At 47.8% G+C, this 25,292-nt stretch overlaps 1 protein-coding gene across 5 annotated transcripts in view; it reads left to right on the top strand.

Annotated features, from left to right (window-relative positions):
- Positions 1-25,292, top strand: part of RNF38 (ring finger protein 38) — a 745,333-nt gene that overhangs the window by 492,225 nt on the left and 227,816 nt on the right. For all 5 annotated transcript variants that reach the window (XM_078676542.1, XM_078676544.1, XM_078676543.1 and 2 more), the window contains one exon: positions 14,177-14,347. In XM_078676542.1, coding sequence (XP_078532668.1) covers positions 14,177-14,347 — 171 coding nt within the window. The remainder of the gene's footprint in view (positions 1-14,176; positions 14,348-25,292) is intronic.

Raw genomic sequence — 25,292 nt, 5'->3', positions numbered from 1 at the left:
CGGTATTTTTCCAAATAATGGTGTTGTGTCTTCATTTTAGTGGTTCATCACTGAGTTGCTGTGAGTGAGACTTGTAAGTACTTAGCCAACGCCTTGAGTTAGCTGTAGACCACTACTGTGCCAAGCTACCATATGTAGGCTTGGGTAATCTAGGTCCAACAATCTTGTTCTTATTTCATCACATTTGCTGTGCATTCAAAGACCAAGGTCAAATATCATGTGCTGTCAGCCGAGGGGGCTTGTTTACTTTTCTTTCTCTTACTTCGAACTGAGAAGATTTATGTGACAATCATGCTGGATACTGGGGTAGGAAAGAGATTTGTTCTAGCACACATCAACATAGGAACTGTGTAAGTATAATAGAATATATTACAATTGGGAATACTAGGTGATGCAATTTGTACACATTTTCTTCTGTACACTATAGTTTTATTAGTAAAACTGTATGTTTGTGCAAATGTAATGGTCATTTCAATTGAGAATGTGTTGCCTGTAATGACAGTGTGCTACCACACCATGAGTACTCCACTCTATGCCACTCCACTCTGCACCAGTCCACTTTACACCACTCCACACTCTGCATCACTTCACTCGATGCCTCTGCACTCCACTCATCTCTACTCTGCTCTGTGCCACTCTACTCTGCCAATGCACTCTTCACCGCTCTACTCCACATCACTACACTCTTTGCCACTGCACTCGACACCACTCCAGTCTACTCAGCATAACTCCAGTCTGTGCCACTGTACTCTACGCCACTCTGCAATACTGCACTCTACACCACTGGATTCTGCCAGTGCACTTCACACCAATGCACTTTACTCTGTAACACTCTATGCCCCTCGCCTCTACTCTGCACTCTACGGCACTGCACTCTATACAACTCCTCTATGCCACTGCTCTCTGCATCACTCAACTCTGCCACTCTTCTCCATGCCACTGCTCTCTACGCCACTCTACTCCCCTCTGTGCTATTCCACTCTGCACCCCTGCACTCTAATGTGCACCTCTCTAATCTACGTCATTGCATTCTTCGATGCTTCATTGTATGCCACTGATTTCAATGCCACTGAACTCTACGCCACTATACTCTGCAACACTGTCAATGCACGCTAAACCAGTCCACTCTACTTTATGCTACTCCAGCCTTTGCCACTCTACGCAACTCCACACTATGCTACTCCAATACACAACACACTCTGGCACTTCACGCAACAACACTCTACCCCACTTTTCGCCATTCCACTCTACAAAAGTCTACTCTACCCTCTACTGCACCACTAACATTTAGCCATGCTGAATTGCAGTCACAATGGTGTACAACAAGGGTAAAACACATTGGCAAAGCCAATAGCTCTTGCTTAGGCAAGACCTATTGGCTTTGAAAGCATAAAGGGTGGCAGGATGCACACCTGGTATCAGTGTACTCAGAGCTATCATTATTTTTCTCCTGGTTTGCGTGCAGATTGGATCCGTGTCTCACCTCAGCACACGTATAGGTAATTCATCACACATATGTTGCGTACAGACGCTCCATTTCCAATCGCACAGCTGAAAACACTATTTGCAAAACTTTCTTTGATTTAATCCATATTTATTCCATGTAATCAGTGCTTCAACCAATTCTTTTCTTTGAGTCACAATAAAGCTGATGAAAGTCCCAATTTTTTCAAATTCCACAATTATGCCCATACGGGTCTTTTACTGTATCACGTGGGTACATGTAATTCACGATCAGCAACTCAGAATAGAATAATATCCCAATGCATTTCGGACCTTCTTTGTGCCCTTCCTCAGGGGAAGCTGTCAAATTAAAATAACAAGTCCTTGTTTTTTTTTTTTAACTTTTTTTATTATTATAACACAAGAGGAAAAATATACATATCGGGTGTCATTAAACGAAATACAACACAGCTGCGGACGGGCAAAGGAAGTGAAGAAGCACTGTACAGTCAGAATCAGCAGAGAAATCAATACCAGCGTAAAGCAGAAGCAAAACAATTAGATAGCAATGACCGCAGGTACCTCCCCACAGCACCCGCCCACCAGGAGTACAGGATATACGAGGCAGACATATGACACCCAGATACGTTTAGGCAGAAATCAGGAGAATACGCCACATCTCTTGTGAAGAAGGGAAAAGGGAGATAGAATGGTCATAGAAAATAACAAAGGGAAAAAAAAAAACCACAACCCCCCATCCTACACCCCTGCAGATGGCTACGACCTAACCCCACTAGCAGCGTGCCTGTCGCCCCCTAAACTACGCCCCAAGGAAGGGAAAAAGTTGGAGGAGGAGAATGTTGCAAAACGATACGAGCTCCCGGACTCCCTTCCCCCCGCCAAAAGCAAACACCCCCTACCGTAGTATTAAGCAAGTTTTAGCAAATCAAGAGACAGGCCGTAGGGGAGCCGCAAACAGAAGAAGGACCATCCCGCCCGACCCCCGGCACCACAGAGGCAGCAAATCCCGTCCCGAGCATATCAGACTAACAATAATCAGACAATCAGATTCACATCTGGCCCTCGCTCCCACAGCTACCACCCAGCAAAGACAAAAGAAACAGTGCATCAAAGTCCAATCACGGTCAGCCCAAACCCTCACGATCCATAACGATGACCCCGTCCAGTACAATTAGGTCGCTGCATTTCTCCACGCAGGCTCTGTCCATCCGAACCGCCAGCACAACAAGAATAATAGAAAACAGTAGAGTGTCAAAATCAATTCGATAGGAGGGAAAACAGGATAGACGTCCACAGAGTCCAAGAGTCAAAGCAAGTCCACTGCCCACCAGCGATAAATCAGCAAAGCGGCCTTGATCACTCACGAAAAGAGGCAAAGGTGTGATCCGACAGACGTTGGAGAAGTCACAATGGCTTACGAAGATAGTCACATCCATCTCGGGCAGGGTCCACATAGGGCTAAAGAAACGTCCAGTTCTTTCGGGCTCGATCGCCGCCATCTTGGGGTCGCAGTAAATTTCAGTGTCAGTATCCTGCACAGGGTCCTCGGTGACAATCAAGGCGTTCTCCGCGGAAGAAATATCTCGACTCTCCAGGAACAAAGGGCCGGAATCCGGTCCCAAGCCTATATGATCAACAGTTATGATCATCTCCTGGAAGGTGGCGGTGAATCGTGTGTGGAGCTCCAAAATGGCGGCCATTACAGTGCGTAGCGACGGTGTAGTGTCAGCCCGCTCCATCGCCCCTCAATGAGCGACCGGGCGGGTGTCCGAACCTCGGAGGTCGACTTCTCCGGGGCACAGGGCAGAAGCAATGTAGAAACTACTTTTAACACGTCCAAAGTACGATATCAGTACCGTCGCCGCCTACGGGGAACCGAGCCCAGAAAACCCCGGGAGCTCAACAGGGCCTCCGGGCAGCGGAGCCCCGGACAAATAGTCGGTACAATAGGCCACCGTAGTTGCTGGGTAGAGCTGTCACCAAATCACCATCCATAACGGGAGAAGAAAAACGCCACTTCGGGAGACCGGAACCGCCCATGGTCCGTGGCCGATGTTGTTCAACTCCAACCCGGCCGGGTTAGAACTCGAGGCCCCGGCTTCAAACCTGGGGTAGGCCAAGAATGACACACGACATATCTTTGTCGTCCGAGCAGCTAGAAATTCCGGGATTGCACCTTCCGAGTCAGGCGCAGTTCACCTGCACGGGAGTCCGGCGGGAAATCAGGATAGGAGTCAGGATTCATGAGCCTCTGGCGGAGGTCGGCGGAGCCGGGAGCTTATGCGGCCATCTTGGTTACGAGCGTAGCGCCTCCTCTAACAAGTCCTTGTTAATCCATATCTCAACCTATGGTGTTTAAACAACAATGCATGCTGTGCACAAATCATGTCTCCACACATTGAATTTATGAAAATAACCAAATTCCTTCAAACAATTTGCTTTTGTGCCCCCTTATTTACCCTTGCATCCCCCCAACCACCTTTAATAATAATAAATCCCTGTGAGGACTGTGTGCAACGCAGTGACCTCCCCTGCAACCATCCTTGATTTTGTACCTGCCAATTTCGACTGTGTTGTGAAACGAAGTCCTAACAACCCACCGTGCTCATCTACCTCCAATTAAACACACCTAAACTGTGTGTTCCACCTAATATTAAACCTCCCAAACTGTACCTTTGCGCCCGATCATTTATGCTGTCTACTTAGCTCTCAAACAATCCACATACCTGCTTCTCCTTCATCTTTGCTTATAACGGTTCCAACGACTCCTTACAATGTGACCGTGAGGCTGTACAACTGCTCGAAACTCACTTCCTATCCATACTGCATATTTAAACTCATTCTGTGATGTAACCGCCACAAATCACCTGATTCCCATCACCTGAATCCCGCCTTAACAACGGACTACATATCCCATCCATCCCCTAAATCAAAGAAAGTTTAGCGAATAGTGTTTTCAGCTGTGCGATTGGAAATGGAGCGTCTTTACTCAACATATGTGTGATGAAGACCAATTGGCTTTGCCAATGCTTGTTTATCATGTGTTATGAGTATTTTCGTTATTAATATTATCATTATCTTCATCATTATGGTTTTTATTGCTTAATATCCAATGAACTTCTACATATGTGATCCTCATCCTACAGAATGACAGACTACATTCTTCATTAATTATATATGACTCACGTGTTACGTCTTCATGAATTCACGACTATCTTGATTCTCTGCATACTTTTGTTTTTGTACCCCTTTATGTGTATCCTTCATTATTCTAAAAAAAAATGTAATTAAGGCTTTTGAAATCAAAAATGGAGAGCAATACTGGATCTGAAACAGCTGAACAAGTTTCTAAACAAATTGTCATTTTGGATGATTAGGGGATTTGATGAATTCCCTGGACCTTCAGTATGCATTTTTCCACATACCGATTTATGGAAAACACAAGAAGTCCTTCAATCCTCAGTAGCAGGGTAGCACAACTAGTTCAAGGCACTCCATTTTGGACTCAAATTAGCACCTCAAATATTCATCAACTTTGCCTCAGTGGCTGCTTTTCTCTGGTAAGGTCACTCGGTGTTCCTGTACCTGGATGACTGGCTAATGAAAGCGCCATTCAGAGAAAGAGTCCAATCTTACACAAATGCCTGCATCAGTCTCTTTTGGAGATTGTGTCTTACTTTGAGCTGAGAAAAGTCCTCGTTGGAATTCCAGACAAAGACTCCGTTTTTGGGAGCGATACTCGAAATATAGTAGGGAAAAGCTTTTCTGTCGGCTGAAAGGGGTGAGAAAGTTGCAGACAATGGCAAAGACTTGCTGGAAAACAATCAATCACACCGAAGCAGTACACATCCCTGTTGGGCCTGATGGCATCATGTATATGCTTCATTCCGTTTTGTAGGCTTCGTATAAGACCTGCCCAGCAAGATCTGGATTTGCAATGGAAACAGAAAAGGCTCATGAGAAGATACGGTCCATGTCACAAAGCTCTTGAAGTAAGCTTTATTGTGGTGGAGGATCCCAGCAAACCTAAATGTAGGTATTTGTTTTCTGCTGAAAGCAGAAAGGTTAATACTCACTGCGGATGCGTTCATGGACAGATGGGGAGTTCACCTGCAAGAACTTTCAAACAGAGCCATCTAGTCAGAGGTAGAGAAGATTCTCCACATCAGTGTGTTGGAACTCTGCATCATAAAACTAGTTTTGCAAGCATTCCTCCCCAGATTGGCAAGTCAACCAGTCCTAGTCATCACAGACAGCACAACATCCATATTCTACATAGCCAAGCAAGGAGGAACACAGTCCAAACTCTTTTTAGAAGAGGCACTGCTGCTGTGGAACTGTTCTATTTCTCACAGGATAAACGTTGCTGTGGAACATCTGTCAGGCTTCCAGAATGAGCAGGCGGATGCACTCAGTCGGCAAATGTCGGATTGTCATGAGTTGGAACTACAACCGAAACAGGTGGATTACATTTTTGATCAATGGGGGTCGCCCCACAATCGATCTGTTTGCCACTCCAAACTACAGGAAATGCACGTGCTTTGCAAACAGCTTCAGGCATCCAGGGACAATGGGGAATCCTCTTTCGATCAGCTGGTCCAATATATTTGGATACTCCTTTTCCCCTGAACCCCAGGGTGTTGAATATGGCAAAGATGGGTCATTACACTCTGACTTTCACTACTACAGCGTGGGCTTGCCAGTACTGGTACAGTGAGCTTGTGCAGTTACCAGCACATCCAGCCATTCCTCTGAAGGTGTATCGCAGGATACTTTACAGACATCATGGAGAGATTCTCCACCACTATCCCAGGTTGCTGAATTTTACAGCATGCTGTCTGACCACCTACAATTTGGCAAATTATATCAACTGCTAGAATGTAAATCTATTCTGGCGCAGGGTTGGGCTCCAGTGACTAACATGACTTAAAATGCTAAATGGAAACGTTTCTGTCTCTCTTGCAGGAATAATGGTCATCATCCGCTTCAAATAGAACACATTCAGGGTTGTATGATAGAAGCACAAATGATTTTACCACGCGTGCCTCTACCACGCAACCCGACCTCGAATGTGTCTTAACCACGCATTTCTTTACCACGCATACTTTTATCACGTCCCTACCCTCCCTCCCCCACCTGACCCCCCCACCCTTCCCCCCAAACCTGACCCCCCCACCCTTCCCCCAGCAATGTCCCTTTACCTACCCCAACCCCTTCCACTGTTGTTAAACCGGTTGAATGTCGATACTACGCGGGCTTTTACCCCGCATGCCATTACAACGAAAGTCGTTACGACTTTCGCTGGAGGGCGCTGGATAGTGGAATAGTTTAATTTTCTATTCCAACTCCAGCCCACGTTGACAGTAGGGAAGGTGTTGGATAGAAAATTAAACTATTCCCTATCCAACAGCGCCCTCCAGCGAAAGTCGTTATAACGACTTTCGTTGTAATCCCCGCGTTGTAATGGCAGGGCGGGGTAATCCCCGCGTTATGGCTGTTCTCCTGTTAAACCTACCCTGACCCCCAACACTAAAAACTACCTCAACTACCCATTCCCCTCCCACTGCCCTAAGGCCTACAACCATACACTCCCCGACCCCTTTGCCCTCTGATGTGCCTTAAACTACTCCAACCTTTTCCACTGCTCTAAACCTACCCTGACCGCCTCCCAGCCCTAAAAACTACCCCAACTACCCATTCCCCTCCCACTGCCCTAAGTCCTAAAACCCTACACTGCCCACCCCCGCACTGTCCTTTAAACTACCCCAACCCCTTCTACCCCCCTAAAACCTGCCCGACTCCCCACCCTAAAAACAAACCCATTTGCCCATTCTCCTCCCACTTCCCTAAGGCCTAAAACCCTGCACCCTAACTTACACTAACTACTTGACCCCCGTGCTCCCCCCTGCACGGTCTCTTAAACTACCCCAACCCTTTCCCCTGCCCTAAAACCTGGCTAGATCCCCTCCCAGCCCTTAAAAAAAGGCATTGCCTTAACTACACATATTCATGGCTAAGGTATATGTGTGGTTAAGGCATGCGTGGTAAAGCTTGTGTAGTCGGAACACGCGTGGTTCAGACCGCGATGTTCTGGCTGTTTCCCCAAATTCAGATCCTTCCATATTTGTTAAATTTATCCAAGAGTGGACTCAGATCGTCTTCTGTCTGAGTCCATCATGCTGCAGCCTTGAGATTTAGAAGAACTGATACATCAACGTCTCTCTGTTTTCCCCAAGGATCATTAAACAGTTTGTGAAAGGGCTCTTCAGAGGATTTCCACCTCTTCAACATCCTCCGGTTCCATGGGAACTTAATAAAGTTCTTGGTCAGCTGATGTTACTTTCTTTTGAGCAGACTTAAAATGTGTTTCTTGAAAAACAGCTCTTCTCCTAGCTGTAACATCCACCAAGAGAATGGGAGCGATTCAACGAATCATCATCATTTCCGGTTCATGAAGGACTTGGTAATTCTCAGAACCAACCCTAAATTCATTCTAAAGGTTCCAACCAACTTTCACTAAACTGAACCTGTCATTCTTAGATCTTTCTTTCCAAACTCAACCTCAAAAGCAGAAAGATAGTTATATTCCTTGGACTTACGTAAATGTCTCAAGTTCTATATAGACAAGATAAAGGACATTCACACATCAGCAGCACGGAGCAGGAATGCCTTAATGGAGTGGTGAACCATTTGATGCGAGTGTGACTATAAAGGACACCACCCCCTCCTTGACCGATGTTTTGGTATCCCTTAAAGTAATGGTTTTCCACAAGAAAAATTTGAAAGGATAGCAGGTAGGATTCACCTGATGTATTATGGCATGTAGTAAGATACCCGTAGTGCCATAATTGGTTGGGTAAGTCTAGTGGCTTGAAAGATAGGGATCCTGTAGCCCTGACGAATGCCCCAGACCCGATAGGCTTTTTCTTTTTGGGCAGAAACATGTTTGTGACTAGCAGACTGGTTTGAGCCATTGTGCTCATGCCCACCGAGAGATGTGTTTTTAACCATGCCCAAAGTCCTCACGAATAAAGGTGACACCCGAGGACATTTGAGTTTTTTTTTAGTTTGTCTGGATCACTCTTTATCCAGGAAGTTTTATGTAAGAACTCCCTCCTACTGCTGAGTCTTCCTGGAGGTTTGATCCCGCCCTAGTAGTACTATCTTACCAGGGTGGGAAGCAGATGTCTATGAAGAAGTAGTGAGACATTCTCTTCCATTAAGGATGGCTTTCCCTGGTGTAATTTGACCCTTTCTGAATATAACATTGACGGATGAGACCCCCCTGGAAGTGTAGCACGGAGGCTTCCTTAACATTTGTGCATCTCTTGCACAGGCACCCTGTTTTTTGATATTCGTTTCATGCACGGGAAGAACACATCTGTGCGTTGTCCTCCTCTCCATTTTGTGATATACACTCACACATCAGACCAGCTGTTTGTGCTGTTCAGTCAAAAACGAAAAGGTCAAACCCTGTCCAAACAGGGGTTAGCTTGCTGGCTGTGTCTGCATCTCTTTCTGCTATGCCGAAGCCAAGTGTCCTTCTCATGGAAAAAGGAGGGCTTATTCAACCAGCAGCATTGCTTCAACTGGGGCACTCTATGCTGGGGTGTCCTTAAAGTACGTATGCCGTGCAGCCACCAGGAGGAGTAGGCAAAGCACCAGTGCTTAGATCTGGACGCGGAAGCAAACGCAGCAGTGGGACAAGCAGTTCTGAGATACCAGTTTCATTAAAGGTGAGCCTGCCTTCCAATTTGGTATTCTGATTCAAGCATGTGAATATATAAAATATTCAATGTTGGAGAAGAAATTAGTTACTTGCGTGTAAGTTCTCTAACATTGTTATCTTTTATATATTCACATATGATGACCCTTCCTTCTCCCCGATGAGTCTGATGGTATTTCATTATCACACTTGTGCTTTGAAATCTGAGCTTTGGTGGCGTCTAGGGGGAGTAGGAGAGCCTAAGCTTCCACCTCATTGGCTGAAGTTTGGGTTCTTTCAAATGAGGTGCATTTGCTACTACATATACTATGTAGTTTCAGGCCTATGGCCCATTAGCAGTGTATACTAGATGCTGTTTATTTTTACACTGTTTACTGCTATATTAATGCATCAGGGATTCCCAGCCTGACGATGGAGAGTGATTCAAGCATGTGAATATTTAAAAGATGTCAGTATTTGAGAACTGGAGTTACAGGGAAGTAACTCATTTCTTTGTATAGTGTATTTCTATAAACGAGTATCTGTTATGCTCAAATCTTATCAGTTCTGAATGTGTAACTGTAGTATCTTTCCAAAATGAATTATTACAAAGCCCTTGCATTTGAACATTAATAACGTCAAACATTTAATACTGAGTTGTTACCATTATCAGCATGACAGACACTGCGTTTGGTATCACCCTTCAGGAGCCGGCAAAGTGAATCGAGTTCAGTGATATTTTTGGTAAACTAGCAGACCTGCATTAGTAACTGATGACCTATTTCAAAGCCCAAACCATATGAAATGAAGGTTTGCTGCATGGTGCTGCATGGACGTCTTCTTGATTCCCTTACAATGCATATATCCTGCCATCTAGTGGTTGGAGTCGGAAAGTACAACACATATACACCTACATAAACTCAAACTAGAAAGCTTGCAAAGGGCACCTTTCAAACTGTACGGCAAAGTAATAAATGCACACAAAGTCAGGAAAGGACATACAATTGTTAATAGTGGGTACCAAGTCCACTGTGCACAGGAAACTTAAGGGTAACATAACCCAGTTGGCGGGTGTTAGTAATATCTTAACCAACATTTCGTCACACAGCATAAACCTTTTTTCACAAATCACTTATACTGGTCCAAAAACCAGCATAACATATGCATACAGCACAGATTGGTATTTCACAAATACCCAACTCCCACTATAACTATATCAAGGGATGTATCCCACTGAATTAGGAGCATACATCAACAATCAAGAAAATCAGGGGCCTATGGGGCCACACAAAATCTGTAAAGCACGAACCACTCCTACAACTCAAGGCCATCCTCCAAGCACTGAAGACCTTCCAAACCTGCATAACGGGAAGGACTGTGGTGACCCAAAAACATGCATAATGGCCTTCATTAACATTTTGAAAACATATTCACAAGAAATATACATATCTGGATACCCATAGATGTGCATGTAGACAGGAGTTGTAAATAAACTATATATATATATATATATATATATATATATATATATATATATATATATATATATATATATATATATATATATATATATACACACACACACACATATAGTCTAAGGTTCTCTGATTTCAACCAACATCAGCTTGCTATACGGAGACATTCACCGCATAACAAGGTGAAGCACAGCTTCTTTTGGGGTTTTACACATGGACACATGTATAACTGACATAATCATACCCTAGTTTCCATTTTACAGGTAAAACATAGATAGGACCAACTACAACACACAGTAGCATCCACACAGCTTATGCTTGCTACCATAGCATGCTTCAGATAAAAAGGACATACATATATTAAAACAGCCAAGCACCCAGTAACCCTTAATCCATAGCTACACAGAGAATTAAGGATTGCCCCATTACATCACCAAAATTCCAGTCTCTGGTTAACGAAACAACTGTTGGTAAAAGTAAAATCAGGGGCCTCTAAATCCCTGCATTTAACTATAAAGTGTCTTAAAAGAGCACAGAAAATAAAATAACCAAATTCAACTTTAACATGAAGAAAGAGGTATTGGCCAAGAGAATAGAAGAATATCCACATAAATCCAGTTAACAGCTAACCGGTAACCACAAAATAAAATGGTTTCACAATCACTCCTATAGATAATTACACACACTCACATACCCAAGTAGGTCTAGGGGTGTGTGTATATATATATATATATATATATATATATATATATCAATTTTTTCTGTATATGTGGATATATATATATATACTATTTACACACTGTGGAGAACACATGCTCTCTCAAAAATAACAAGTGGTAAACCAAACAATAATGTTTTCTGTTGGAACTACAGAATTTTCACTCCCTCCTCCACATAAAGCAAATACTGCTAAGTAATTGATGCATAGTATGGGAATCTAGAAGACGTCCATGTTGCGAAAGAAACTAGTTACCTACCTGTAGCCATAGTTTTACAGCTTAAACACTTCTAGATTCACATTCAACTCTCCCTCCCCAGTGAAACAAGCATTGGCATAACCAATAGGTCTCGCCTTTGCGAGGTGTAAGTAGTTTTGCTGTATGTGAGGAGTCCATAAGTTATAATTTGCAAAGTTTTCTGTAAAGGAAATATAAGTACCCACCTGTAGCAGTTTACAGTTTTACTGTTGTCAAGTTGAAGGCCTGTTGAAGCAGACTGTTTAAAAAAAGGACAGGCTGAAAGGAAATAGGAAGAGAGGGTGTCTCACGGTGTGGAGACGGGGTGCATGTGAAGGAAGAAGAGGGCAGAGAAAGGGGCCCATTAAGTAGAGGGGAGAGAAGAAGCGGACTGTTTTAAAAACAAAACGGACAGCCTGAAAGGAAATAGGAACAGAGGGTGTCTCAGGGCGTGGAGACTGGTTGCATGCGAAGGAAAGAATAGGGCAGAGAAAGGGGCCCATTACGTAGAGGGGAGAGAAGAAGTGGACTGTTTCATAAAATAAAAAAACCAGACCGGCTAAAAGGAAATAGCGAGAGAGGGTGTTTCACGGCGTTGAGACATGTGGTGCATGCGAAGGAAAGAAGAGAGCAGAGAAAGGGGCCCATTACGTAGAGGGGAGAGAAGAAGCGGACTGTTTTAAAAAAACAAAGAAAACGGACAGGCTGAAAGGAAATAGGAAGAGAGGGTGTCTCACGGCATGGAGACAGGGAGTGCATGCGAAGGAAAGAAGAGGGCAGAGAAAGGGGCCCATTACGTAGAGAGGTGAGAAGAAGCAGACTGTTTAAAAAAAATAAAAATGGACAGGCTGAAAGGAAATAGGAAGATAGGGTGTCTTACGGCGTGAAAAGAAGAGAGTCGAGAAAAGGGGCCCATTACATAGAGGGGAGAGAAGAAGCGGAGGTCACAAGTTTGTAAGATGAGGGAAAGCTGAGAAAAAAGAAAGCCTGGGTCAATTAGTAACATGATCCAAGAATGCAAAGAATTCAGTTGACACCCAGCGCTCTCTCCCGAGATCCGAAGGCCATGGGAGTGAAAGTTTACAGAAAAGGCTGGACATGCACCCGTCTTTGGCCATTTGCAGGCTTTCATTATTGAAAGCCACACGCAAAGGCCAATAAAATGTGACAACCATCAGCAGGAGCTTTAAGAAAGTGTGGAGTGTTTCCATGAGGCCCTCTCCTAGAGCAGCGCATGCTCTCTGCGCTAGGTTCGACCTAAAAAGTGATTTCTACACACATTATCTCTAATAGCATGTGACATTTCCAAATGATGTCTCACATATTCAACTACAAAGTTAATAAATAAAGGAATAAATATTAGCAAATCCATTAAACAAACATAAGAATACACATACAACCTATGTGGAACACACAACAAGCACTACCACTTTTTTCTAGGGAAGAAGTGATCCTGCACACTCACGACAATAAAAATATGCAAATATTACACCTATTCAACTGGCATACACAAGGCAAAAGGAAAAATAATCTGAGAGTTAGCACTCACACAAAGGGTAGCACTTTCCGTCTCTAACAACTAGATGGCAGGATATATGCATAGTAACAAACTGTGTCAGCCAGGGAAACCATTGCCACACCACCTGGAGTATGTACAATAACAATACAACCCAATTGCCAACCTCTGACGGCCACCTGCTCATTGGCTGTACATTAGAAACGTTTACACTGAAAGAGAGGCAATAATCAAACAGGTGTACAATCAGTCCAAAATACGATTAGTAGATCCTTTTTGTATGTGTTTAATCTTTTTATACTGGTTCTTAATCCAAAAAGCTACAACGCAGCCAATGCCTTACACCTTGACAAAGGCTTCCTCAGGGCAAATTCATCCATCGACATGTATCTTCCAAAGATTCACAATGTACAGTCAAGAAAGCAATGTCCCATTCTTAAGGCAGATTTCTAAACGGACTTCTGTCAGCGTGTTTCTCCCAACAAAAATCTTAAACCTCAAGTCCGGCGACGTATTAATTTAAAATTGTGCAATTAGCCATTCCAGTCTGAGGCCACTCTAATAAGCTGCATCCTGAAAATTCCTCCCAACCATCAAATTGATAGTGAAGTCTGTAGGCGCCTTGCTCAGAGCCTTAAATTGTTATGCATTTCAGGAGTCCAAATCTCAAAATTTGTTGACTCCCGATTTCACTACAAGTTAGATTGGTACTGGTAGGAGGATTTTTCTGGATGTTTCTCGTTCAACTTTTTCAAAAGAGTCTCCAAACATTTATCCCGTGTTTTTAGACCGAATGTTGTATTGCCAATCACGCCCTATTGTATAGAAAGCTGATAAGCTTATCTCGAAGTCAATGAGACAGGTGTGGTCCCATGGTATTTTTAACACCATTGCCAGGGTTGCCCATTTCAAGTTTGTTTTGTGTTGCTAGAGTTTGTTGCTACTTTAGTGAGCACAATAATATCCTTGTTGGCAGTCGCTTATGCTTGTTATTTGCCTTTGAGAGTACTAGATATATTACCAGTGTTGCCTCATTCATTCCTTTTCCTTCCTTTAACAGATGTTGCAGGCTTGCTCAGTTCAACACTTACCAGTCCCATATGCTGCTTTCCCACCCATTCTTTCAACGGATCCGTTTTTATTGCATACTCCACACCTTTCCCCTCATCATCATGCTCACCTACCACCACCAGGCCAGTTTGTTTCCTTCCAAACACAGCAGTCCCGATCGGTAGGTAAACAGTCTTGTTTCCAGATTTTTCATGTTTTCATAATTTTCTAGTTTTCACTCCTGCTTAATTGTCCCATACAATTATCAATGAAGCCTAATAAAGCACTCAACAGCTAATTTGTTCATAGGAGGAAATCCAATAGTAACATGTTTTCGTTTTTACATAGTGCTGTAAAATTAATATTGCAGGCTCTGGCTAGTGTTTGATGTGGTGTGTTTGTTCTTGAACGCTCCACCCTGGGGTGGCAAATTGTACCTTCCTCTTGCCAGTATCAGCCTAACTGTAAACTGTCCATGTACCATAGGGGCCTAAAGGAGCCTGTCTTAGTGGAGCTCTCTGAAGCTTTCCGGCTAAATTTGCGCTGTATAAATGCCATGTACACACATGCAGTGAATGTGGAATGAAGCTCATTTTCTGTAACCTGGGATCTTACTTAACCGCATGCGTGCGGGCGGAATTCCGCTCGTACGCGGAGTTTTGCGAAACCGCATTTTACGTGACGAGCTTGGCTCGTCATCAGCGTAGCAGGAGGCTACCTCATGACGAGCCCAGCTCGTCATCAGCGTGGAAGGGGTTAAAATTCATAGTCCATGAATAACACTTCACCTGCGCAGGATTCCATAACACTTAACAAAAAGAAAAAGACAGCTAAAACTCTTAAAAATGTTACAAAATAGCTATGTAATCGCAACATGTATGTTAAATTTTTATAATTTAATGCAAATATAAAAGAACAATATAAACCATTAAGGGCCTGATTACGACTTTGGTGGTGCAGCACAGGGTCCGTCCTGCCGCCGCACCACCAAAGCTGTGGTCAGGCCACCCACTAGAATAGGAGCTTCCTCCTGTCTGGCGGGTTGGTTTTTGGCGTGCCCAAGGCGGTACCTCAGAAAATGGGCAACGCAATGGAAACGCCAAAAACAGTTCCTGTACGCCATGGACTTAGAAGTCCATGGCGTTCAGGAACTGGGATGCATGCACACAGGGGGAGCAATTGTTGTGGCCTATGCGGAGCCTTTGCTTCCTTTCCGTCACGGTGTTCATGGAGTAGGAACTTGTATGACACCGCCGGTGGAGAGGAAACTCTTCATATGCTTGGCGGGACAAGCATATTGCTGCCTCCTGACTGCCGCAACACCGCCAGGGAACAGCTGCTGCGGCAGGGCAATGGCGGACTGACTGCCCTAATCGTAATAGGGCGGTCGAGATACAGCTGCCACCGTGCCCCCACGAGTCTGGCGGTCCGTGGACTGGCAGACTCGTAATCAGGCCCCATAAGTAGAAAAAACTTTAAAACGCAAATATTTTCTGCCGAAAACCTCTTGCCACCTCCTTAAAAAATAAACAAATGAAGGGCAAATGCTGCCATCAATATGCAATCTCACAGGAGGAAAAGCTGCACTCTCACCTAATGGCTGCGCAACTAACACGTTAAATCAGAAGGGGGACGGAAGAGCTATCTCCTTAGAGTACTCATGTGAACCACGGGAAGGAGATTGTTCTTTTATGTAGCTGATGCACTCGAGGTTCTATCTGGCTACGAATCAAGTTGCTGGGAGATCTGAATTTCAGATCATATTGCCCTCACACACCTATTAGGGTGTCATGCTTCATCATAGGGCACTCCTCGTCAGACCGGCAGTGCAATGTCTGATCGGCCTGATGGCCTCTTTAGCGGAGTTCTTCAGATCTGATGGCGCCGTATGTGGTGGGTGCCTGTGGGCTAAAAAATAGTGAATTGTTGTGTGTGCAAGGTGACTTAAAATAGGCACCGAACTGATCCCAACTAGTGAAAAGTATCCACCTTAATGGAGTGGGATACACTACTTCATATGCGAAGGGGAGGGACCCGACCACTGTAGAGTGTGGGATCGGGCGATGCCAGCTCACCTGCGCATCTCCCCGGCGTTATACTTCTCTTGGACATCCTCAACTTAAGGGGAGTCCTCCCGGTCCCATTCGGGGGCTGTTTTCTTTTGTTTATTAAGGTTCTGATGAAGTGCCTCCCGATGTTGGGGCATCCAAGACACGAAACATGTTGATCATGCACACATAAAGCTACCCTGGTACCTTAGTACCTCTTGGTAGCAGCTTTGTTTTTACTTAGTCCTGGCCCCATCTTGAATAAAATTGTTCGGGGGTCCGGTACCTATTTTAAGTCACCTTGCAAACACAATTCACACTTTTTTAGCTCACATGCACCCACCACATATGATGCCCTCAGATCTGAAGAACTTCGCTAAAGAAGCCACCAGGCCCATTAGACATTGCATCGCCGGTCTGACGAGGAGCGTCCTATGATGAAGCATGACACCCTAACAGTGTGTGAGGGCATTAAGATCTGAAATTCGGGGGCGTGGCTAGCAGACCCAAGATGGTGGACGCACTCTAAGAGTGCTCCGGGACCCCTCCACCATCCGCCCATAATCATAGCCCACAACGACCCATCAGGCAACGCATCATCCTCCTTACCTGATGTGGTGACTTAACGGAGGGTCTGGAGATGTAAATCTCCTCATCGAGACCCCTGAAGCTGCGGACCGGCCTGCCGTGTGTCCTGGATGTAATGGCGGCTCCCACTCTTTGATCTTTGTCTGGAAGCAGCGCCTGCCTCGGGAACTGAACGACTCCTCGACGCTGTTTCCCCCCCCACCCCACGGGTCCGCTGTGGCCGGCCTGCTGCAGAACTGGCTGTTCGCATCCCCGCTGGCTCGCACGCGGCCGCTGGCGCCCGGCCCTCCGGCAGCGTGGCAGTTTCCCTGTGTGCGATGTCTGGCGGCCCGGGCAGGAGAGGCGCATCGAAGCGATCCTTGGAGCTCCGGAGCCGCGCTGTGCCAGGCGGCTCCGGGACGGACGCCCGAGGCTGTTCAGCTTGCCCATGTACTGGCCCCATTTGCGAGGGGCTCACAGGAGCGCCCGTCATATCGGGTGGCGGTAGGAGGTAGCTACTGGGAGTGGCTGCGAGCCCGCCGGCGGGGGACCCGCGCCGGGCTGGGACGTTGTCGCTGCGGGCCCCCTGCAGAGTGAGGCCCCGGCTCCTGGCCTGGGAGGCCTCTGGAGACTGCCCGCGCCCCTGACGGCGACCCGGTAAGTGGGGCCCTTAATTATTGAGGCGGTGTGCTGGTGGCAGTGTGAGGGGGGTCGGCCACCACGTCGGGTGGCAGGCGGTGCCGCGTTGGGTCCCCCCCTGGGTTTGCCTGCGTGGAGACAGCCTGTGTGGATGAGGAGACGACTGCGGGACAAAGAACTGGACTCCCTTATGGTGCTGCGCTGCCTGCCCTCTGCTTTGGGGGATAGTGGATGGCCTGGCTCCTTGATCTGACCTGCGGCCTGGTGGATCCCATGCCTTCCCCGGGTGGCTGTTCTTGTCCTGCCCCCTGAGATTGGAGGCCCTGCACGGACTGAGGTGCAGCCTGCGCGCCCCGCACTTGTGTGGACCCCCTGCTGAGTGCCCATTTGCCTACTGTTGTGGGGCTGGAGGCGTGCGGCGCTGCTGCCTCCACTGGGCTAAGCGGGGCAGCTGACCCGTAGCTGTATTGCTGTTCCTGGGTTGAGTTGCGGGACCCTGGCGCTGTGTGGCCCCCTCATCGCCTGTGTGGTTACCTGAGCCGTGGGGCGCGCCGACTCCCATAGCCACGGGAGCTCATCGCCCTGCCCCGAGCTCGCTGCTATGTCGGTCTGCACTTCCCTGCTGCCTGGGGACCGGGGGCTATGCTGTGGTTGGTGTGGGGGCATATCGGCCTCCGTGTCGGGTGGTGTACGCGTGCTGGTCTCCCCTCTCTTCTTCTTCAGAGCCATGGGTAGGAACCGCAACACACAGACCCCCGTCCCCCCGACCCAAACGAAGATGGACCAATTCACCATGTCCGGCCGAGATCCTGGGGCTGGGCATCCGCCTGTCCCTGGGGCCACCGAGGGAGACCTCCCCACTATCCTGCAGGCGATAAGCGCCTCCCAGGCCTCGGTGGAAAGTAAGATCAGGGAAGTGAGGGTGGACATGGCCCTGATTCGGCAAGACCTCCGGAACGCCACAGCGCGTATTGCAGAAACGGAATCCCGTATCCACGGTGGAGGATGACGTGGGCGCCCTCAAGTCCCAGGTGGCCCGCCTACAGACGCAGACTTCGGAGTTGCACCGCAGGGCCGAGGATGCCGAAAACATGGCCCGAAGAAACAACCTGCGCCTCCTGGGATTTCCGGAGGGGGTGGAGAAGGGCCACACCGGCACCTTCATTGAGGCCTGGGTCTGCTCCTGGATGCCCAAAGAGAAACCCCCCCTGGTTAGCGGTGGAACGGGCTCACTGCTCTCTTGCTCCTAAACCCCCTCCTGGAGCCCCGGCTCGTCCCATCATCCTTCGAATCTTCAATTTCCGGGACAGAGACGCAATTCTGGGGATGTCCAGGGAGCTGGGTCCATTGCTCTTCCAAAACTCTAAAATCATGGTCTTCCCGGATTACTCCAGAGAGGTACAGACTCAGCGCCGGTCCTACGTCGAGGTCAAGCAAAAACTCAGGGCTATGGGACTTCGCTACGGCCTCCTCTTCCCAGCACGTCTCACGGTGTTCTTCCAGGACAAGACCTTCTTCTTTGAAACCCCGCAAGCGGCATGGACCTGGCTCACGGAGGAACGCCAAGTCCTGCCTGGTGCGGCCCCCTCCCCTGCCCGGAGATCGTCGGTGCAGCCGGCACACGAGGCGCCCAAGGCTCAGAGGTGTCGAACCAGATCTCGCAGACTGGGTAGCCGCCGGGGAGGAGGTTCCCGCTCGCCGAGGGTGCAGTCCCGACGGGCCCAGACTCAACCCACAAATTAGAGAGCCTCTTCCTCCACCATGGCCCCCTCTCTGATTGAGATGGGAAGTATCCCCGGGTCGAGTGTGAATCTGCGGAAGGCCTTATCGGGCTCCGATTTGTCTGGGAGCCCTGTGATCCGTGGTTCTGGTGGTGAGGAGGAAGTGTAGACTGGTCGGTTTTGCATTTCACTTGTCTCGCCTGTCCACAACGGGTCTACTCTTGACCTTATGAGCGAGGTCCTGCCTGGCTCCACTGGATGGCCCGATCGGATGTCCACCTTTCCCATGCATGCCGGGCTGCTTTATCATGTTCATCTTATGTTAACGCTTTGTGTTTTTTCAGCTGTGGGCATTCATCCGTAGACATGGAGGGAGGTCCTCTTTAGCCACGCTCCTGTTGGTTTGGTTTTTCTTGCTAACCGTTTTAGATTAGTGATTAGCCTCTTAGAGGGATAGTTAGCGGTTGGGGCTTTACGGGGCGACAGATGCTTCCGCTTCAGAAGTGTAGGGTGGTGGAGTGGGGAGGGAGCGAGGGTTGGGGGGGGGCGTTGTCTCCCAACAGTTTATTTTTAGCTGCCTACGAGCCGCTGTTTGCGCCGCCTACGGTCCGCTGGTTGCAGTTCTCCTTAGTAGCCTTTTCTCACGGACAGGTCCACAGCTGACACGCAGCTCATTGTCTCCACCAGTTTGTTATTTTTGGCCGCCAACGGGCCGCCTTCGGGAAAGGCTGCGGGCAGTCGTTCCCCCTCCTCTCCCTGGGCCTTCACCATTGCCGAACAGATCATCATTTCCACTGCCCCCTCTCAGCCTACATTTGGGTGGATACCCTCCTCCGGCTGGGTGTGGTCCCCTGTGGTTACCCGTCCCTCCCCATCCTATCCCTTCTGATGACATACACTCTCACTAGGCCAATCCACATCCTTTCCTGGAATGTCAATGGCCTCTTAGACCGCATTAAATGCACAGCTGTCCTCCGCGCTGCCAACTGCCACACACCAGACATCCTCTTCCTTCAAGAGACACACCACCTGGATATACAGTGTAACTTCCTCGCCCGTTACGGCTTTGACAGAGTCTGGCACTCCGGCTTCACACGGGGCTCCCGGGGGGTGGCTATCTTACTTAGGAAGGGCCTCCCTTTACCCTGGCTGTCGCCGAGACAGATGTACAGGGCCGTTATGTGGCGGTCTCTGGTTCTATGGAGGGGTGTCCCCTAAACCTCTTGAGCCTTTACATTCCCCCTGCCCTCAACACTCAGCCATCTCACACAAGTGATTTCCTCCCTCCCGCAGGGTCTTACTGTAGTGGAGGGAGATTTTAATGCAGTTATGCAGCCCCTGCGTGATACGACGGGGACCCCGTCCGAAGCCCGTGTTATCTTCGCCAAATCCCTGTCCAGCTGGACCTCGGCCTTGGGACTCTGTGACGCGTGGCGGGTTTGGAACCCCGGCGTGGATCAGTACACCCATACGTCAGCGTCCCACCATACTCACTCCCGCATTGACCTCCTCCTGATTCTGGCCACCGACTGCCGGCTGGTCTCTAGCGCCGCGATCCTGCCCAGAGGGATATCAGATCATTCTCCCGTCTCCCTCCGGCTGGGTTTTTTTTACGAAGGGTCCACGAGCAGTCTGGCGGTTGAACGCCTGGTTCTTGCAGGACTCGGAGTTAGTGGAATCACTTGGCCAAGAGCTCAATCACTATTTCTCCATCAATGCGAGCTAGTTTCCCTCTCCGGGGACGATGTGGGAGGTGGGCAAGGCTGTCGTCCGAGGAGTGGCCAGTGCATTGGTCCACGCGAAACTATCGGAACAGACGGCCCAACTCGCACAGTTGGAATCCCGGGCGACACGGCTGGAAGCTGCCCAACTCTTTGGCGGGGTGGAGGATTCTTCCCGGCAGTTGGCAGCAGTTCGCGAAGAGATTCGCCGAATCTCTCTGGAATCGGCCAAAATGCTCTGGCGCTCGTCAGTGGCTCACGTTTATGGGTGGGGGGGATAACAACGGCAAGCTCCTCCACAACCTTGTGTCTTATCCCAAGGTCAATCGTATTATTCCTGAGGTACGCTCAGACGATGGGACCTCCCACGTGACCTCCGTGGCTATAGCACAAACGTTTGCTACCTTCTATGTGCACCTCTACGCTGATCGACCCTCGGGCGCTCCTCTGGCCGCTCTGATGGAGGAAGCTAGTACCCGACTGCCTTCTCTCTCTCAAGAGACTGCAGACACTCTGGACCGCCCCTTCACCTTGGAGGAGGTCCAGGACGGGATCTCCCTCCTGCACTCTGGAAAAACGCCTGGTCCCGACGGATACCCTCAGGAGTACTACGCGGCCTTTCGAGATATTTTGGCCCCCCCGCCTGCTGGATCTCTTCCGCCATGTGGCAGAGACCTGCACATTCCCACCTGAGTCAGACTTGGCCACAATAGTGGTTATTCCAAAGACGCTCCCTGAGTTGCGCTGAATACCATCCAATCTCGTTGATCAACACAGAGCTTAAGTTCTTTGCCACCGTCTTGGCTCAGAGACTCTGGCCCCTCCTGCAGGACCTGGTCCACCCCGACCAATGCGGGTTCATGCCGGCGAGAGGCACCCGCCACTACATTAGTCGCCTGCACCTGGCCCTGGCCCACCATGATCGGCTAACCCCATATCTAGCCCTCCTTTTTATAGACTTTGAAAAGGCCTTCGATACGGTGAATTGGGACTACCTACAAGATGTGCTGGACAGGATGGGTTTCGGTCCCTCGTTCCTCCATCTCATCAAAGTTCTCTACACCAACCCCCGAGCCCGTGTACTTATTAACGGAGAGCTCTCCGAGGCCTTCCCGATCCGAAGGGGCACGCGTCAGGGGTGCCCTCTCTCGCCACTCCTATTCGCGTTGACAATGGAGCCCCTGGCGGCGCTCATCCGACAAGACCCACTTATTCGGGGCTGGGCCTGGGACTCGAGCCAAGTGGACAAAATAGCCCTCTATGCAGACGATGTGCTGCTCTATCTGGCGGACCCCGAAAGTTCTGGTCCCAGGGGCCTGAAGGTCCTCTCGGATTTCGAGAGGGTCTCTGGACTTCGTCTAAACGCGGCAATGTCCACTCTGGTCCCACTGCATCCCTCCAGAGATTTCTACGATTGGCAGTCGATTATCCCCCTTAGGAGGCACTCGGTCAAATACCTCGGCGTCTGGGTAGCTCTTCTACCGGAGCTTGAGTGGTCCCTGAACGTCACGCCCTTGGTTGTCCGGATGAAGGCGGACCTCAAGAGGTGACAGACCCTTCCCCTGAACCCCCTGGGCAGGAGTGCGCTCTTCAAAATAATGGTACTGCTCCGTTTCCTTTACATACTGCAAAACATCACGGTCCACCTTTCGAATAGTTAGTTTCGCGGACTTGACGGCGTCCTTGATGGAGCGGTAATTACTTCTGGTAATTTCTCAACGCAAACCTTCATGCTACGTCTAATTTACCGCTCAAAAGGTGTTGGGCCCTTCACACCATGTATAACCTTCAGGAGATTTTAAATAATCATGAACAGTAAAAACTGCAATTATTATTCAAGCCAATAAAGAGAGTTGTTGAGTATTTAAAGGGTTTTATTTTCTAGTCAAAAGTTAAGTTTTTCTCTGACCCTTTATTCATTAGTAAAATATCAATCAGGTTACAGAATTTGTAAAACAGGAAAAATAGCATTAATAAAGAGCACATTACAGTCTGCATATAAGCATAACATGTAGGAAAGAAAAATGTGGCGCAAAATATCAGTCAAAATTCTTAAAGAGTTTGTAAGAAAAATAGTCTTGCAAAGCTAATCAATAATTAAATAGTTGGCAAAAATCTCCCATTAAGAGAAATAAATGCATAAGACAAATAAATCTTTTTAGACCTAATTAATTAGTCAAAGCATAAACTTAAAGTTTAGCATCTAAATCTAAAGAGCCTTTCTATCTGTTGCTGCTCTGTGCATCTCTGTGTCTAAAGAGCAAACAAGGAGGGACACAGCTCGCCCTTCACCAGACCTCAAAGGAATGTGGCCTGCATTGCCAAAATATGACGTGGAAGCAAGAAACCTCCCCCTGACTCTCCTCCGACGCAACTACCCTTCAGCAATCTCCCGGGACGTTTCTCGTACCTAACCCATAGGATGTCTGGCCTAATCTGTTCCTTCTCTCAAGAGCTCACACACCCCCTAATGAGCCTAGAAGCCAGCTGAGCTGAGAAAGCCAGCCCCTCCTCCGGAGAGGTCAGTATTTATACTCTAAACCTTGGCAGTCTACACAAAGATGTAGCATCTTAAGGAAAACTTGTACGTGATTGGTCAGTCATGATGGCATGAGTTCTCACTACCCTGACTCATTCTAAAAACCTGACTTTACCAGTTTTAACAAAAGAAGCGCAAATGATTTAATACATTTATAAACGTTTGCAACATTTACTAGGAAAAATGTTTCATTCTAATTCATCCTTCCTTCCTTCCACAGCGTAGTCAGATAGACACTTTTAACTAACACTGGTACATTGGCAGAATCACAAGAATGTACAGTTCAAGATGTCCTTGACTCCTTTAGGAAAGCTGGTGTCTGCGCATGCTCTCTTCTCTTTTAATGCAAGCCATAGCCTTGCTGGATTCACAGGCAGCCATGTTTTGTGTAGGCCCCAAAAATAAAACAGACACAAAGAGAATATGAATTTCATGTAAATCAGCCAATTATGTTTCCCAACTCCACACTAATACCCCTTATAAATGTTTACCTAGCCAAGCTATTAGTATAAAGCTGCTTTTTCTAATTTGTGTACAACATGCAAAAATGTGCAAAATAGCATTTTCATGCTTTAGTGTAAATTTTAAAAGCACACACAGTTACTACAGCGCACACAACAACATGCGTTAATGTTTTAGATAGCTTTTCATGCAAAAAAGCATTTAGTCCCCTGTGTAGTGTTTGGTGCATTATTAATTCACACACATTATAAAAAGAGGTGTTATTAACTGAAAATATTTATCAGAATATGCAACAAGTCAAAGTCTTTTAAGACAGAAATAGCGAATTTAGATTGCAAGGATGAGCCGGGAAGAGAGAAACACATTCTATTAATCTTCAATGGTAAAAAAGGCCACTTTTCTCTACATTGCAAAAAAAAATGTTAATTCAGCAAAAGCATTTCAGACTGAATAGGCCTCACTTTCATATTTTGCATGTGCCATGTTTTTAACCTGCACCAAAATGTGCGTGGCAATTTAAATGCAGCCTGTCTGAAGCACAAAAAATAAAACAATGCCTGACTGCAGATGAAACCTGCTCCATCATCCTCACCCGGTTTCTTTTTGGGAGGGGGGGGGGGACGCGTGTATCCCTGGCACACTGCCGCATTCCTCCTTTGACGGGGGTATGGGGGTGACTCATCTTCACCTCTACTACCTGGCCACGAAACTTATTGTCATCCACGATTGGTATGCGGGCGGCTGGTCCGACCCTGCCTATCGTGTGGAACTCACTGCGTTGGACTTTGCACAGGTCCAGGCGCTTCTGTATGGTAGTCCAGTGCCACAGGCGATGGCCCCAGTCATCAGGACTGTGTTTCAGGCCTGGCGCATGGCCCTACGGCACGTGGGATGGGACCGGACACTCACTCGACAGACGCCACTCTGGCATGGGTCCTGGATGCGGGAGGTCTTGTCCCTGCAGGGGTTCCGCAGGTGGGATCTCATTGGAGTTTCAGTGCTTGGAAATGTTTGGGTGGGGGACCATATCTGTTCCTTCGCAGACCTGCAGCGGCGCCAAGCTCTCCCTCACTCCCAAATCTATTGGTGCTTGGAACTCAGTAACGCCCTTTACACGCATGTCTCGCCTCCTGTCTCCTTTCCAGAGTTCAGCCCATTGGAGACTCAGGTGATGATGGGGAACCTGGGCAGAGGGGGAGTATCCTGCATATATTGCTCCCTGGTGAATAATGGTCCTGCTTCCCTAGACTGGCTCCGGGCCCGCTAGGAGGGTTGGTTGGGCCCCCTAGAAGAGGCAGACAGGAGGGACGCCCTCATGGCGCCCAGAACCTTGACCACGTCCTCCAAGCTGCACCTGGTCCAATTCTACTACCTCCATGCGGCATACCTCACCCCAGCACGTCTATTCTAGGCCCGGTTGAGGCCCTCT

Source organism: Lissotriton helveticus, chromosome 2_1 (assembly GCF_964261635.1).
Source record: "Lissotriton helveticus chromosome 2_1, aLisHel1.1, whole genome shotgun sequence".
Taxonomy (NCBI): Eukaryota; Metazoa; Chordata; class Amphibia; order Caudata; family Salamandridae; genus Lissotriton; species Lissotriton helveticus.
Note: the sequence above shows the minus strand (reverse complement) of the source record. Positions and strands in the feature narration are given on the sequence as shown.